Source organism: Coptis chinensis, chromosome 7 (assembly GCF_015680905.1).
Source record: "Coptis chinensis isolate HL-2020 chromosome 7, ASM1568090v1, whole genome shotgun sequence".
Classification (NCBI taxonomy): Eukaryota; Viridiplantae; Streptophyta; class Magnoliopsida; order Ranunculales; family Ranunculaceae; genus Coptis; species Coptis chinensis.
This window is the reverse complement of record NC_141462.1, coordinates 28,984,033-29,002,878: the sequence shown is the minus strand read 5'-3', so window position 1 is coordinate 29,002,878 and position 18,846 is coordinate 28,984,033. Positions and strand designations below refer to the sequence as shown.

Genomic DNA, 18,846 nt, shown 5'->3' with positions numbered 1-18,846 from the left:
TTTGTATTGAATGTTTCATTGTGTGTTGAGACTTGGGAATCTGCTCTCAAATATATCTTTTATAAATTGTAAAATTGTATATACATCTAGATAACTAAAGAGTCATTACAAATTTACTGATTTTCATTATTTATGTGTATACAACTCCGAATGTAAATAAATGTCATTAAATTATCGATTGTCGTCACAACACAAACAATTGTGTATTAACTTCTATTTAGTTTGTTTAATGATTAAAATAGGATGTCAACACCTTTGGCACTGCCAATAAAAAAAGAACATCTTTTGCACTTCCTGCTTTAGGATAGATTTGCTTTGGCAGGTCTTCCATTTTTTACTTTTTATTTTTGATAATCTGGTAGGTCTTCCAGTGGTAATGTGATACGAACTTTTTGGCAATTTGTGGGTCTTTGCCACGTTCAAGTCACGTGCACTTATGCTGGTGAAAATAATTGCGTGATTGAGTTGGACTACGGAGTAGGTGGTGACCTTCTGCCGTATAGTATGGGGTCATATATATTTTAAAGTTGATATCAAAGGGTGCTAAGAAGGCATTGGGTCTCAAATGTACTCTAATACAATGACTCCACACATTATCCCAACCTTGATTTGAGAGTGACTGTTTAGAATGTTCTGGTTAATGCGTTAATCGGTATAGAAAGTTAAAAAGTAGTTATGGTCACAATGTGTTACGTGTCTCATAAAAAAAAAACAATGTGTTACGTGTGCGGTATCTAATTTGCAGATTATTTACTTGAATATATATATATATTGAGAATTTGAGATCAGCTTTGATCTCGTTAGTTGGGACATAAAAGACAGATTAGAGTTGGTTAGCTGTGAATAATTTAGTCAGCTGGGTCAAGAACCAAAAGTAGATCCTGTTATGAAAAAGACCTACATGCATTGAAATAGGTCTTGCATGGGATGCTACTGCTGTAACTGGTTGAGAAGATTATATCAGGAAAGAGAAATGCGGGTAACCCACTTGTAAGTTGCATGCATGCCCACCTCGCTAAGTATTGAGATCCACATATCTAAGCACTGTAGAATTTTCCATCTCAATCAGAAATATGAGTAAATAAATAACAACGAAGAAATATGATTTTTTATATTTGTTTTGGTATCGTTTGCTCGAGCATATCTGACACAATCAGGTAAAAAATTGTGTACCAGAAATATCTAAAGATCTTGATATTAATGCGACTATGTGAGTGACATGATTATATATGTAATACAATACAATTTACATAACGTACAATTGGATATACAACAGAAAAACTACAACTGAAGGGTGTTTCAAAGTTCAAACTACGCAAACTAAATGGCCTCGCTACACTTGATTGTCAAAATTCTTAGGCCACTAAGCGTATCTATGGGAGTCCAAACTATGGCAATTGAGTTAATCAATCTTTGAAAAGCTTTGAGGTTTACAACTTGCAAACACTATCCATATAATGGTTCCAGTCAAGTAGAAGAAGATAGATGGAGCAAATAATGACAGCTGCAAAGATGGAAAGCAAATAATTAAACAGCGAACTCTTAAAACTTTAACGATGTTAAGGTGGATATAATCAACAAAGTTTACTCTTAACAGATTAGACAACTTACACTCCATGAATGGGTCGAATCAAGGAGATAACCTGTGAGTGCAACACCAACAATTCCGGGTACGGCCCCAACGGTGTTCGTAATTCCCTGAATGGAAAACATAATTTGCCATGAAGTTACAAAAATTATTCTCACTTAATATTCTTGCAGCTTCTGATGTAATACTACTGCCAACTTCATCTGTGGCGTGTTTGAAAGAAAATCTTAAGAAAACACAATACGATAAAGAGCTAGACATAGCTGTGCGAACTACCAACAGAAATACTCTCCACTCGTCCCATCTACTACCTAGAATACAGTACGTGCAGACCCCATCTGTTCAACTAGTTGGGAGCTATATAACATGGACACTTTATATTTTCAAAAGAACCACTGTCCAATAGCATTCGTGTCAAACACATCATATATGCATTCATACCATTTTTCTTTTAAACCCTAAAGCTAAGTAAGAATGAGAAATTTATTCTTTAGTCACAACTTCATGATATGCCACTTGCAAGTAATTCATTTGTAAGGAGGTTCTTTGTAACATCTTGAACCCTACTTCATATAGATCGCCGTGTCGACACACATACCCATCTCAATGTTAGTTATACATGGAAGTTGGATGCGGATAGTTCTACACTTCTATCCAATAGACTGTCTTACAACCAACAACAGCCAACACCACCACCACCACCGACAACAACAACAACAATAGTTCAGGGTTGAATCGATAATGACTACTCTGGGTTGCACTGGCCGAATTGCCATAAATGCATCTATGACTGAAATTCATGTTCTTATAAATACCTTCTCACAGGAGAATGACTAAAACTGACACAGAAACACAGTTATATTCCTAGTTGCAACTAGAAATAGAGAAATTTTGGCATCTATTCACACAAGAACGAGCATTGCATTCAACAATATGGTATCTTAATAGTCAAGAATTAACATAGAAATAAAATTCGAAATATAAAAGCTACATACCAAAAGTATACTAGCGTATTGAGGAGAAATGTCTTGATGAGTACAATAAAGTCCTGCAGCACCACAAAATGTGAAGCTGATGTCTTTAGCCAGAACTTGGTAATAATAGCTAAATTCGCAACTCTGATGATTTTTAGTAATGGATAATGGAACTGTCAGGCTTGATATGATCAGTACCTGACAAAGCAAAACTTGAGAGTGCTAGACCTCCAGTGAGAATCCCCACCACTTCCCAATGTGGTAAACCTAGATCCAAAGATGAAACACTCATGCAAGCTGCAGGAGACAGAAATGCAATGGATTGACAAATTTTCCGCACCTACATGTACACATGAGCTAAATCAGAAACTGATAAACTAATCCGGAGATATCAAAACCCCATATAGAAAATGATCAGAATCACTAATCCAATCAAATCACTAATTACTTATGACCAGAATAATATTCTAGAATATTATAATTTAAGATCATTCATATATATTGATCAAAACACCTGAAAATTCCAATACCCCTTCTGAATGATGGATGTATTCTAGTAAACAAAAGCCAGTAAGGTTGTTGTAGCACCACTTTCAACTGTTTCAAGTAAGGGTAAATGGATAATGGAGCACATTCTACTAACTATAGCATAGACACTATAAAACATACGGGGATTTTTTAGCATCAAGGAAGGGAGCTTCAAAAAATCGTGAAAGAGATCAGAGAAGAACTTTTCAACTGGGCAAGTCTTGTAGTCTAGGGGTGGACCTTTCCATGGCTTAATGGGTAATTGGGATTTGCTTGTAATATGGGAGTCTGTTATTGTAATGGGTGGGTCATGGGTGACTCTCATTGGTGTTGGTCGCTCCTTTCTACGATGAGCCAAGCGGAAGTATGTACCTTGTAAGCCCCGTAAACATTAGTGGAATAGAAATTTAATTAATTGATCCAAAACAGAAAAATAACCTCCACCTACTTGCAAGAAAGAACATAAGAGGTGACAGTACCAAACCTCCATATACAAGAATTTTACCATTGCAAGAGAAAATGTAAATTAATGAGTACTTAAATTTTGATTATCACAGTAACTTATAAAGTACACATAAAATCTTGTTGAAATTTCTCCTTTTATTTAAATCATATAAAGCTAACCTGCTAAAACGTTTCCCCACTTTGGGTAACAGCCCGTTCATACTTTGGTGCAATACAATACTAGGAAAAAAGGACAGAGAGACTCAGTTAGAGATCATAAAATCGACAACGTACCATGACTCCATGAGGTTTGAACAATATTCTGACGACAGAAAATTTGGCAATCCTCAATTTTAAAGTTACAGTCCAACATTTATTTTTCCATTGTAAGAGCTTTATCCCACCAATTTAGTCTGGCAAAACAATAATTTTTAAGCCGTGTCAATGTATACAACATTTCTTCTCTTAATAAGGCAATCTACATTACATTCCTTCAAAACCATGAGATGAAGTGATGAGTTTTTATACATGCAACTATCAAAACATTCAGCCAGACAATATATGCGATATCATCACATCATCTTTGTAGGAATTGCACGAATAAATTAATACAATCTTACAAGAAGTATAAACAGGACAGCACACTAAGAATTGAAAGCTTTTTATCATCTCAAAACTGGACAAAAATATTGAGAATCATACACTTTCTCATACCTTCGTAGTTTCAACTCCCTTGGTTATTAAACTATCTGCAAATTGTGCAGCAAGGCCAGTAACAAGAACTGAAGCCAAAGGAGGAAGGACTGAAACCTGCAGAGAATGTCGTAAACTTATTATTTCCTATAGTCATTAGTATCTACATTCATTAGATGTTAGGAGACATACTGACAATTATTAGTAAAAAGGACCCCTCCCTATTTACCAAAGATACCAACAATCTGATAAAATAACTCCAGGAACACTACTGTGCAAATGCTCATAAAACACAAACGGTAATACTCGAACCCCTGATCCACATATCCGTAATTGGAATATATCATCAGTTGACCTCAGAGGTTATCTTAACAGATTGTCAGCCTGTACATTATATGCTGGGTTGGCCTAAAGACTTTAGTTCCACATAACAGACGAGCACAATTGTCATCACAAATTGGTTGGCCCATGAACTTAAATATTCAATCAAATTAAAAATCTTGATCTATAAATCAGTGCGACAGTGCATACTAAAATAAGATACTAGCACCCGTATCCCTGTCTTCAAAATTTCAAAATTTTGTTTCCCTGTTGAAGCGCCATACCCTTGTCCATGGACATCATAGCTGGAAGGTTCTCCAGGTCACCAGAAAACATGGGAACTTAAAGTAGGGCCTAATGATAACTCCCAGATGGTTGACATTCGGCTATTGTTCCTTTGTTGGAGGGGAGTAATATAAGCTGTTATTTCTTGGCAGAGGGAAATAAGCTATTATTTCAATTTCAAAGGCTGATTTAGAGCAATGATACGTGGGAATGTAAACTCTCATGAGGACTTTGTTCAGCAAACTAGGAGTTGAAGTAAGGGTAACAATCAATGTTTTGTAATAGTATAGCTTCCATGAGCACGCATATAATCTAGTTCAGACTGAGAGAACAAAGCAAACTGAGGTAGGTCTACGCTTCATTAAAGAGAAGCAAGTTGCTGATGCGCTAACGAAAGGTGTCACAAAGAGATTCCTACATATATTGATTCCCTAGTTGAGTATGATAGTAGCTCTGCACTATCGCACGAACTCAAGGGGAAGCCTATAAGTTGTGATGTGGGCTTGGTCCATATTCTGCAACCGTAATACGTACGCAATATGACATATTAACTCGTCCAGAATATGTTGGACAGTAGTTGTCACTTGCAAGGCTTTCCTATTACATTAAACAGAACTTATACAAACAAAGTTTTTTCCTTTTATAAAAAAAACAAAGTTCTTTTCATTTGGTCTTATTCTTATGCTCCAACTGCTCTTCATGGGGACAACCAAATTGAACTTTCCCCATTATCTCAAAACTTGTCATACTATAGCCCTAGCAAAAATAACATAACATTGGTTCTCAATCCCGTGTGCTTATGAAAGAAATCCTAAACAATGGAAATGTTTTATTTATTTTCTGAAGTATTCATTTGAGTACTATAGTTGCATTGTGACACCAATATCAAATCTCTCCTATAAAAATTTCCATTACCACTTTCTTAAAAATTAATTATTCACATTGTAAATAGCAATATGAAACATGAGTTGCAGAGGATCGTCTAGAATACCACTGTCTTGGATATAGTACTAATTTAAGTTCAATTGAAGTATTGCTGTACACTTGTACCCAAGATTAACTCTAATTCTTTTGCCATAACATTAAGGCTTATTTCATTACTGACTGATAAATAGTTTAATACAACAAAGAATGAGGATCATATGAAAGGCTTACCCATGCAGCTTCCCTCAAATTTAGGTCGAGCTCCTCACTGCATGGAATGTCGATGGAAACGTAAATCTTTACTGCTATTTAGTTGCATAATGACTATAGAGAACAAACATACTGTGAACTAGGAGTACTAGGTCAGATCTTCATATTGAGGAATATTTCATAGTTTATGGGATCTCATACTATATGAAATATTTCATAGAGGAGACTGTGAAGTGTGAACAAGGAAGCAATATACAGAATCATACAGAATAAGAAGATTAGAGGAAATCTAGCAGGCATCCCAAAACTTTGTGGAGCAGGGAAACTAACACTTATACCCACTAACCCACTTCATTGTCGCCTTAACGCTATACCTAGGAAGAAGTTTAACTCACCGGAGTTCAGTTCTTTGGATGTGTAGGATTTATAGATAAGTTTTCAATGTAGGCTCTAGTTCAGAATCCATGCAGAGAATGCCCAGAGTTTAATAGATCAAAAGGCCGAAGAACTCTCAGATCGATAGGTGAAAAGAGTTTACTTCATTTACAAAAGAGAAAGAAAAGGCAACTACAAAGACATAAATAGTGGTACCTGAAATAAGTAGGGAGCCATGATAAACAAGTATAGTGACCCCAACTCCCACAAAAGTGAGCATATATCATTGCCCAAACTGCTGGACTACGGAAGAATGCTTTCCATGGTACATCCTGTAAAATCATCCATCAAATGGGCATATGATGAATATAATGACAGCATCTCAGACTAAAGATAACTCTTTATGACTTGTCCAAACTAAGTAAAATTATAAGATTTTCTAAAAAGAAAACAAAATAGATTATAGAAAAAATAGAAAGAAAGAAAAATAAAGAAGAATCTGTTGACATATATGAGCTTCTAATATATTAATAGAATTGACCTTTCACATAAATTCGAGCTTATGGAGAAATTGGCAATTTAACATGGTATCAGAGCCACTGGTTTCTGAGAGGTCTCGGGTTCAATTCTTACCAGGTGAAGATGTCCAGTCCTTCTACCTGTGTATTTCCAACGTGTCCCGCTGAGGGGAAGTGTTGACATATATGAGCATCTAATATATTAATATAATTGACCCTTCACATAAGTTCGAGCTTATGGAGAAATTGGCAATTTAACAGAATCAAGTCAGACATTACTAAAGATGTGAGAACATTAAATTTGTTCGGGAAAATGCTTTTCCTTGGTATATTTTCACAACTTACTCGTGTGCGTAGAGGAGAGCTTTTTTTTTTTTTTGAAGCAAATTACTGGGATAAGGAGACCCAAACCTTTATTAAAATCCAGATCTTACATAGATTTTCCTTGAGCATCCTCAGTTACAATGTTGTCTAGGACATCATCTAAAGGTGGAGAGAAGTAATACACCGTATTCCCAACATTCATCTTAGCGAGGTAGTCTACAACACAGTTAGTTTCCCTATAACAATGGCTAAAGCTACAATGCTCTAATTCAGCAACTTTTATCCCAATAGACAGTACTGTGTTTAAGCAATACCATGGTGGCGGTTCAACAACACCTTTCGCAATCTGCACTGCTAGAGTAGAGTCTGGGCAGACATGAATATTCTTCAGGCCAAGAAGTATACATCCTTCTAAACCTGCCTCTATAGCCTTCCAACTCTTGCAAGAGAACTGACTTGGTCTAGTGATTCACACTATAGGCAAACAAAACTCTCCCATTATGAGCACGAGCTGCACCACCAAAACCTCTGCTAGTTGCATTGACAGCCCCATCTGTATTAAGCTTTACCTTACCATTCTCAGGGCACAGCCACTTACAAAGGATAAGTAACTTAGCTTTGTACCCGATGCAGATACCCAATCTGTCAAAGAGTATTCTAGTGCTCATGCAATCAGGCACCTGCTTAACAAAACTGAGAATGTAGTTCTTCATGTCTTCAAGGAGCTTTACCATAACCAGTTGAGGTGGCCTAGACTTCCTTTCAAACAGTTTCATGTTTCTTTCCTGCCAAATGGCACTGACAGTAGCACAGATATCTGCTCTCCATACCTCAGATTCAGCAGAGTTGCTTTTACATGTTTGAAGAATTTGTAGCCATTCACCATTAGAATTAGAAATAATGTTGCCCATGCCCAGTTGCGGCTTAACACCTTGCCATACCACTCTTGAGTAGGGGTAATCAAAATACAAGTGTCTTGAATTCTCCCTACTTTTGAGTAGGGGCAATCAGCGTAGAGGAGAACTTGGTGTGTATGTTTAACTGCATTTGAAAGACTGCACAACTTCTGCGCATGTTTGATTTATCTAACTTGACTATTTTTCCATTGTAACGCAGAAACACAAAGAGTGCTGGAGCGACAAGAGTTAAGGTAACCAGCCGAGTTGGCATTTGAAAAGGCATGAACAGGAGTACAAGCAGACTCCTGAAAAACCAACAACGCAGTGCAACATACCTTAAGATATCACAGAATGCGCTTAATATCGTTAAGTGCTCAGTGAAGGCAATGTGGAAGTACCAACAAAGACAATACCTAGTGTAATGAGAGTCAAGTACCAGGTATGTGTAAGGAATTGAGTTGTGACAATGTCTATTGGGTCTTTTCACACCCTGTAATTAGTAGTCTAAATAGATATTTGATAGAGAGATAATATGATGTGAATTACACAGCAGAAAATAAAGCACTTCAATTAACACTCAATTTCTTAGTGAAAATATTAGTCAATAACCAAAACTGTTCTTTCAGTAAGAACCTGAACCAACTCTGTAAGGAGGCTACAATTCTATTTATAGTATCTTTGCCTCGTTAAACATTAAAAACCCTTAAAACTAACTAGCTGGGCTTTTATTCTTGGGCTAACATAGCCATAAATAAAATTATAAAAAGAAAATAAAAAAGGGTCCTAAAAACGACACCTATGACACCTATTACATCTTTCTCCCCTAGCTGAAAAAAAAAATGGTTATCAAATTTCTAAACAACAAACAACCTCAGGGGAAGAGAAGTACGTGCACAAGCGGCGGAAAGCTGGCATCTCCCCAGCTGAAAGGGATACTACCATGGACTTTTTCTTTGTAGCAGCTTCCAGGGCACTAGAAAGGCAGAGAGAACGGTAAGAGCACATGCAGGTGAGGCTTTTAGCGGTTCTATGGCTTACTGGCTTCAACAATGTCAACACCATTAATGATGTATGGGAGCTGCGACTTTCGTGCAGTTCCTGACTCTACTAAGGCAGCTTCTGCTTTTTCTAAAACCAATTTCCACATCTGTTCCCACTTCTCCTTCATCTTGTGAGTTCAAAAATCTGACGACCTTCTACCTCACTACCAATCGTGGTATTTTGGAGATCAATTCCCTTGACACTTGCTTCCAAAAGGACTTCATTACAGGTCTAACATCACCATTTTTATACCGGATTCCTGCAACTTTCTCATACCAACCTTTTCCTTCGATTCCTGAATTCTAAAACACAACTTACAATTTTCCCATAGTCGAATTTCAAATAATAATAATAATAAATCAAAACCCTTTTTTCCGTGGGTAGTGTCACGCAAACAGTACTCAATGTGAACAGAGTTACGCGATGAACAATGTTTATAGAAAAATCTCCAAGAATCAGTCGCTTTGATTACCACTTTGATATGAATTACGGAGCGGAATAATAAAACAACTAAATTAACACTCAATTTCTCAATAAAAATATCACTCGATAATAAAATTGTTCATTTCGTAAAAACCTCAAACAACTCTGTAAGGAGGCCATTATCCTATTTATAATATCCTTGCCTCTTTAAACCCTTCAAACTAGCTAGCCGGGCTTTATTCTTGGGCAGGCATGGAAATAAACTCAAAAAATAAATAATAAAAAACAACAAAATAAAAACCTAAAAAGGACACCTATGACGCCTATCACATCACAATATAACTCTCTACAACTCTCTTAAACCCTAATTCAACTTCTCTTTCTGTTGTCTCCTCTTTTCACCTTTTCTTACTGGTTTTACTTATCGTTGTATCATCTCAACTCTCCTTGCATCACCATTAATGGTAACCCACCTTAAAACTAGAGTGAGAAATTGTTGAGATTCATAATCCCATATAGGGTAACTTAATCCTCCATAAAAAATAAAATAAATCTTGGTTCCGCTCCACTTATTGCCAATCGGTTTTGAGTTGGATCATGAATGCCCAAATTTATATTGGTTTCAAAGCGGGTTATTTCTCTAGTCCAAAAGTCTCATGTACTCCACATCACCCACCTAAAAAATTGTCCACATGCTCAAGATATGCCACACCTGAAAGGGAATGTTGAGATTTGTAATCCCATTTCGGGTATCTAAAGCCTCGCATTAAAATGAATAAATCATGGGACCTCTCCACTCATTGCCAATTGGTTTTGAGTTGGATGCCCAAATTTAATAGCAGCTCTAGATTTCCTCTTGCTACTACATGTGACAAGGTTTCCACCAACAAACTTGCAATAACCCAACCTAGACTTACATACTATCCTTGACACCGAAGAACTTCTTTACCCTTTCTTCAACATGTGCCATACAGAAGAGGTATCTTTTGTGTTTCTCTTATATTCTGGAAACACTTTTGAGTGGAGACCTTTGGTGTGTGCTGGCATATTTTGTAGAGCAAAAAAGATACATATGCTGCCTTACTCCCCAGCAGTATATTTCTTGGTGTAGGATGACTTGTTCTACAGTTTAACTTCTTTTTATAGCTATTTTTATTTGTCGATAACTCCATTGTCCATACCCAAACAAAATATAAACAGATCCTTTCCACATAAAATTTGAGAATTCCAAAATTTCTACCGGAATTAAAAATCAGTGAAAACCTCTGCACCAACCAATTCCAAAGTCTCTATTTGGTACCCCAGACACTTTGTAATGAGCTGAATCTTATTGGAGAAAATCAATGCGAGGAGATCATATCCACAAAGATTAGGTGACCATGGATCCGAGGTTCCTAAGTGGGTAATGTAAACTTTTGTAACCGAAAAAGAGAGTAAATATAACTTGACCAATTAGGCCGGTTTGCATACTCTACAAGTAATTAAACATCAGCATGCAGGTATTAGTAAGTTATAGTTCACAAATTTTGCTGAGAGAAAATTCTTAAGATCCAACCAACTATACCTTTAGTGAGTCACCCATCTCTTTCAATGAAGTATACTGTGCCTTCATCTTAGATATAGGTGACAAAGGAACACTACCATTTGTCTCGGATCTACCTGCAAACATGAGAAGTGTAATTCTTTAGACTAGAATGAAACTACAAGATGTAGGAAATATATCTCTATAAATTAAAATTGGTATAGAGAGAATGTATAGCAATACTTTTGTATACCTCCCAACCAAAAATAACTACAAACTGCTATTTAATTCATATTAGAATTTCTCTTCTATCTGTAATTAAAAATATTAAAATAATAGCATTTCGAAAAAATATCCACTAAAATCTGGTGAGAGCACATTGTAGTTATTTAATTTCAAAAAACTTATCCTCTTTTGTTTTTATCGGTAAAAAGTATATTTCAGTCTGAGAATAAAATTACATTCGCAATAAGGAAGACTTCCCTTGCCAAGATGTTGAAGTGTTGAACTAACCCTTCCAAAAAAGAAAAGGAAAATACATCACAAGATTGTCCCAATTACACAACATTGCGAAATCTGAAATCTCTAGTCCAATCACATAAAACTTCTTTCACCCCAAAATCATGTGCATCTCCTTGGACTTGTGTTCGAAGATTCTCCTATCCCTTTTCTTAAATCCAAACTACCCATACAATGGCCTCCCAAAAAGCCATATAGCCTTAGGTTATATGCAATGAACTATAATATTTACCCTCCCATACAAATCTTTATTCCAAATCTGGAAATTGCTAAACTAGGGTCATAAAAAGTTAAGAGTAGGTTTAACTTTCTGTTTGATCATTGTTTTTGTTTTGTGCATTTACATATGAATCATTAGTAAGGGCATAAAAGCCGCCTCAGATGAGGATTGGATTTCATCACTAATTCCTTATCCACCTAGGTCTAAAAACCAGTTGCATAAATCACCTAAAGCCTAAACGTTAATGTAAAATTCTTTAGACTGTAAGTGTCAGGGTATAACATAGATTATATAAAGGGCCGACTTTGAAAGAAGAGTAACTAGTAAGCCCATAGAGTCCTTTCCAACCTAAGAAACTTCAAAAATCTTGTTTAATTATGTGTCTTCTTCAGGGTATTAAGGTTATACCCTTTATTATTCAGAAACTTGTTACGCTTGGAAGCTTCGATTTCCAAGATCAAGAAAAGAAGTAACACCAAGATCAAGTTCTCATTTCCCAAACAATGACACTGACATAAAAGAAACAAGAAAACCAAATACTTACTTGACAAGACTTCATCGGCATGAGAAGGCTGTCCTTCTTCGACAAGCTGAAATCCCAAACACCTTCATGAATGAAGAATCATTTCAAAAGAATTTAAAGTTTGTCACTTCAAATTCTCCTATTCTTTTTAAAGCTACTACTTGGGACCTTGCCTTCCTAGAAATTTCAAGTATAATTCAGGAAAAGAAAGTCAAGGAGGTCCAAGATTTTTGATCATGCTTTAAGCCGAAATACAATTTTGGGTCCTAGGCTACAACTATTGGAATTAGAAACTACGTCTAAAGTCCAAGTATTACTTACCAAATTATTCCAAAGAATCCAAATATGTAAAAAACAGATTCCCAGCCAAAACTTTGGATAAAGGGAGGAGCCAAGAGAAGCCTGCAAAGTTGTACAATGAGACAAGTGAGCATTAAACTGCTCCATCATACAAGTAGACCATAGAATATAAGAATTATAAACATCCAACAAGACCAAAATTCATTATGCATCAGAATAGAAAAGTACACACCCCGCAACGCTTCCTACACTTAATCCACCAAAAACAAATGCTACTGCTCGTGAGCGCTCTTCCAGTGGTATTGTCCTATCATGATGAAGAGAAAGCAAAAATTGAGAAAGCAAATATAAAATTTATAAGATTTTTCATTGGAGTGCAATAGTATAACACCAAATTTACATTCAATTATTAATTATTCTTTGAAAATGGACACAATCTTATTGCATCGATAGCGCATCTAGGAGGCGTGCTTATCATCAATGTTTGGATTCAAAGTAACCACTGAGATCTATCCATAAACGAGAAGAAAACTTTGTATAAAGAAATGTCTTCTGTTAACAGCAAGGATTTGTACTCACGTAAAATAGTATATATTTGGTGCAAACTCGATACAAAGACAGAACAATGGCTCATGCTATCTGGTTTATTTTTATGGTATTTTAGAAGTATATTTTTTTTCGGAAATCACATTGTTTTTGCTTCAGGCATACCTAAAACCTTGGTTTGCTTAAAGCCATTGACACCTTTTTCTTTATGTAGAAATTGACTTACACGTAAGAGGTAAAATGTGGCTAAGAGCTGGGGGGCAGGGGAGGGTGTTCATGTCTACTTACCCTGTACTTTAAAGAAGTCTTAATAATAACCTGAAAGTAGCCATAAGGATTTCATAACTAGCATTAGTAATTTTTTATAGGTCGCTATAATTGCTTAAACTTGGGCAAATCCATGTGTCTATTGGAGTCATAGCACAACACCGTCTCGGTGAACCCGTATCGACTTTTTAATATTTGCCATAACTCTGTCTATTACCTCTTAAAGATGGAAAAGAAATAGCAAGATGAAACAAATTTCTTTTATAAAACTAAGACATGGCAACTAGCAAAGATTATCTTCACAATGTGCAGACTCAACACCAACAAATATGAGATATATAAACCACGAGTCACCATTAGAGTGTAGCATTAGAAGTGAGCATAGTTAAATAACAGAAAGCTTATTCATTAAACTCGTGTATAATGTCTATCAAAAATATGTTTACTAAACTATTGAGAAGGTTGTCATATCATGCCTGGCAATAAGGTCAGTTGCAGCTGATGGGGAAACACCTTCTCCTATTCCAACCTGGATTAAAAATTGGATAACTTAGAAAGAAATAACGAAAATTAAAATGTGAAGTGGCAATCAGCAAAATTAAAGCAACATCTACTTCACAGATGCGGAAAACAGGACATCTATATAATAATATACACTTTTTTCTGCCACTAAAAGACAAATTCAGGCAAAGAGAAAGAACGGTGCAGATTGATTTCCACCACCAATGACCGACCGATATTCTTTCTACTTCCTCGAGGAGCATGCTTTGATTCTGTTAATATGATATTGTCCAATAATTTTCATGTAAAACAATGGACCGAAACAGCTCTAACGTCAACTTCCATCAAGTTGGTCAGCTGTTCAATTCTTTTTTAGAATGTAATAATAATCTAAAAACTGCTGAAAAATAAATCATAAATAGCCGTCGGTGATTCAAAGTTGAGCCCAACCTGACAAATACGTACATAACAAAATTTGCATGTATTAGAACCTATTCTAGGACTGGCATGAAATTGCTATTGGCATGGGAAACAAAGTGAAACTCGTGAGCAACATTCGTCGACGCAACTTCGATTTACCTGTTTTCATTTTGAAACTACTCACGGGCGGAAGCATGCCAATGAGAGCCTTTAAGGCATGGGGCATATTCTAGTAGAGTAACAATCCTATAAATACTGTACACATTAATTTTTTTTCGAATTGGGTTCAAGTGTTAGATACAGCACATCTTACTGCTCATCCACACAGTCATTGTGCTCGCACATAAATACTAGAGGATAATATCAAATGAACTTACTAAGATCCTTGACATGACAAGTCCTGGCATAAATCCTGCCGCAAAAGGAACTAATATAGTAGCTAAAGACCACATCAAAACTCCAATTTCAAGGACTTTCCTGCATCATAACCCAGGGGGCCATAATTAATTCGAAATTAAAAGTAAGTAAACCAAATGAGTTAACATTAACTAACCTTCCACCAAATATCTTGGCAAGCCATCCACCAGGCAATTGACTCAGAGCATACCCCCAAAAGAATGATGACTGCACCAATCCAGCCGTTGATGAATTCCATCCAAATTGATGCGACATCGGTATAATAGCAATGCTCAAATTCACCTACTCATTAAAACAATACAATAACAATAAATAAAAACACTTAAACAAACAAACAAACAAAGCATGAGCATATATATTTACAGACCTTATCCATATTACAAATAACAAAAGCAAGTGAGGTGGTTCCAATAAGTCTATAACGTTCTGGAACATTCCTCCACGGTGGCCAGTTGGAATTAGAACAAGGTAGTATCGGTATCAATTTTATTTCCTCTTCTTTTTCTTTACTACTATTATTACTAATCTTTTGCTGCTGAGAAGCAAATGTTTTCGTACTATGATAATGACGATTATGTAACCGGATATAGTTGTGGGAGAGAGAATGTTTTTGTGGAGAATAATAATGGTGTGCTCTCATTTTGAATACTGGCAAATTATTCGTCATTTTTTCTTTTTTCTTTTTTGTGTTGTCTGTTTATTAAGTTATTATATATGATGATTATGAGGGGGAGTGTGCTTCGATTTTTGGGAGGAGTATTAATTGGGTGATCCGTGTTGGATAAGAAGTTTTTTGTCTCCAATGGTCGATCTCCTTACACGTCACACCATTAGTTAGTCTGAGCTTGGGAAGGAAGAGGGATCGAATACGGATCCAGAATCTTTCCTTGGTCACGTGAAAATGTACTACTTATCAAAGATAAGATATCGATGTATCATAACACTAGTTTGCATACCTTCATAGCTTCAAGTCTTCAACAATACATTGATTTAGTGCAATAACAAGCAGATTTCGTAGCCCGTTCAGTGAACGGGTGCCGTTTACATAGCCATGTATTCAAAATTTTAAACAACAAATCTCAAACAGTTTAATTGTGTGGATAAGATTATCCTTATTAAGAAGTCGTATTTTTAAATGAATTTGTCCGTAATAATGAACTTTGTTTTCTTTTTAAAATTGAAAGTACTCAAAAATAAATAATCCACATGAAGCCATGATAATAAAACCACTTAATTTTTTTTTTTTTTTTTTTTTTTTTTTATAAGACATAACACTGAATGTTTCTAAAATAAGTTTTTTATCTTAATTAACATTTTTTCATAAAATTACCATAGTTACTTTTCAGTAGTTCAAATTACCTACGACCTATTCAATCTCTTAATCTTGCAACTAATAAAGTCTTTTTTTAGTTGATGAAGACATGACCTTAAATCTTGCAAATAGTAAATCTGATTAAAGACACATATGTAATACACAATTTATACGTGTCATCTTATATAAATTTGATTAATAATGTCATCTTATATAAAAAAAACCTCGTGCCACAACAAAATTAAAAACACAAACAATGACATTTTTTACATCATGAAGTTTTGGGTGGAGATGAAAGAGCCGCACCACAGTGGAGGCATGGCACGGTATAAGGTTTTTGTCTTGGGGGAGAATTTTAGCAATAGGAAACTTTTTGTTTATTAGAAGTCGAGTCCTTTGATTTTTCGTAATTAGCAAATGACGTAGACACTATAACTGGCTCAATGACGTGGTCACTCTAACTGAGCTCAAAAGGCAAATTAATATTGAAATCTGAAATGAAGTTTGTTTAAGGTAAATGGTATCATCCTCAACCGTAGCATTTACTACATAATCTAAATTCGGCCCAACTATTATTTAGATATTAGCCTCCGAATTACTATGTTTATTTTAATTTATTATATATACAACATTAAAATCATTCAAAGCTCAAAATCATACATTGTCAGGTTAAATCCAATATCAATGAGGAGGTTCAAGTAATCATCATAACCTAATGAACCGTCATGCCATAATAAGGTTTTATAAACATTTACACACACATATATAGGTAGGTTAGTATAAGGAACTAAAAGAAAACCAAACACAATGATTGTAAAGTAAACTCTGCTGGAAATTCACATAAACTTCATTTTAAAAGATAATATCAATCAAACTGAGTGACATTCTTTTGTACGCAAGTAAGGTAGCATTCCTTTTGCGACACCAGCAGCAACGCAAAGACATTCCCTCGAACATTGCCGGAATAACACATTCCCTCTTATTTGATATACAAAACCTCAACAACACTTACAACACATAAAAAGATTGCAATAAAAGATAATTTGGAAGAAAAAAACCATATACCTAATTTATATATTGCAAGAGATTACAATAATCAACATAAAGTTAATAATCTCCTAAAATTTAATTATCAACCAAAATATCAATATCAGTACATATCATGCAAAAACAATTATGTTTACTTATAAGTTATAACAAATAAATCAGCATAATTTAAGATTATCATATAGGAAGATATATCATCGTACGGACTTATACTACAAAAATATGAACTTTATGCCTCCTATTATTTTCAAATGATGCATACAATGTCTATATTGGGAACCAAAAAAAATAGGACGGGCATATAGAATATTACTTGAGAAATACAAAGCCGCTCTCAGATTTTATTGGATAAATGACTATATGGTGTCCCTGGGTTTATTTCAACACCCGATAAACTAATAATAACATGAGAAAACATGTATCTCAACGTGTACACCAGGACAATAACTGGTAAACCTTAGAATAATAAGCTTCGGCAAAAAATGCATAATTAATTTATTCAAAATAATAGCAGTAGATAAAAATGTGGCTTTATACAGTTTCCAGGTTCAAGATTGAGAGAAAATACTAACCCCAAAACGCCATTTTGGGATTGCGCTAATGACGTTTTATTGATTTATCTAAATCTACGGCTTCTTAATAAAATACTATTACTATAAAGTCGTTGTTCATCTCCTCTAAATCCATATTAGTCTGTCTCTGTTTTTTTGTGCATAATGGCAGACAAAGTATTGAGCAAATCGGTATTCAACTGGCAAATTGAATTAACTTCAAATAATATGAATCAAGTAAGGTTTTCTATTTCACACATTAAACCTTAAATCAAAAGATTGCTATAAACCCTGACATTTGATTATTTGATTAACTAACATAAATGGAGTTCACGAGGTATAGAAAGTTAAAAGAAAATAATTTTAGTCACCATCCTTTTCGTGTGTCGACTAAACCTTACAGTTGGGAGTGCTCCTAGGAGGTCTTGCACTCTGGCACAATTAAACCACCATCAAGGCCTAAGGGTAAATATCATTGGTCAGATCTCGGCAACTGAACGTAGAACACAACTGCAGTTACAAATCATTGATATTTCGCGCGAGGTATGTTCAACACCATATGTAGTGGGGGGTAAGTTCTATGCAGGGTGGGCTGAACTGATTTCTTGCATAGTTTTTTTTTTAATAACTATCAACTTTAAACTTTAATACCTCATGTAAAGGAGAAATTAATTGCAAAAGCAAAGAAAAAATGGTGAAAGTGAAATACCTTTTGACGTAGTTAGTTTGGCCCAAAGCTAGTTTTGAATTATTGGTAATAGACCTTCAACAGACTAATCTATTAATTTCAACTAGCCATTTGGCCCGGCCTATGGCCGGACTTGCTATATAGATAGCTAATGACTCAAAAGCCTAAAATCTACTTGAATAAATCATATATGTATATTAATAGCTAATGATTCATTGCTTATAATATATGTATACTTTGTTTGAAGGGTTTATACATTCTAATTCACGGGATAGATTTCATATTGGGAAATTCCATTGTAAATGATGTTCATAACTACATATATTTAGACACTAAATTTTGCTATTGCCCGAAATAATCTAAGGATTGCTTCAATGTATCATGTACTTGAAGTGACTTAGAAAAATACTGCAAAACCATATGTTATTATGGGATATTGTGCTTTAGCGACTTTTAGTCATTTGGA

The 18,846-nt window shown here is 35.1% G+C and overlaps 1 protein-coding gene across 2 annotated transcripts; it reads right to left on the bottom strand.

Annotated features, from left to right (window-relative positions):
- Positions 1–1,170: 1,170 nt before the first annotated feature.
- PHT4;5 (phosphate transporter 4;5) lies at positions 1,171–15,669 on the bottom strand. Of its 2 annotated transcripts, XR_015200771.1 has the most exons (16): positions 15,150–15,669; positions 14,919–15,064; positions 14,743–14,842; positions 13,921–13,973; positions 12,864–12,938; positions 12,653–12,733; positions 12,353–12,414; positions 11,112–11,206; positions 6,559–6,674; positions 5,989–6,025; positions 4,249–4,344; positions 3,715–3,774; positions 2,761–2,902; positions 2,584–2,636; positions 1,612–1,698; positions 1,171–1,504 (listed from the first exon to the last, which is right to left on the bottom strand). XR_015200771.1 is itself a non-coding variant. In XM_086569986.1 (15 exons), the coding sequence occupies exons 1-15, from the start codon at positions 15,447–15,449 to the stop codon at positions 1,403–1,405; spliced, it is 1,545 nt and encodes a 514-aa protein (XP_086426112.1). In that variant the 5' UTR covers positions 15,450–15,669; the 3' UTR covers positions 1,171–1,402. The 2 variants fall into 2 exon arrangements, 1 of the variants encoding a protein (XP_086426112.1); XM_086569986.1 differs by lacking the exon at positions 3,715–3,774.
- Between the last annotated feature and the right edge of the window lie 3,177 nt (positions 15,670–18,846).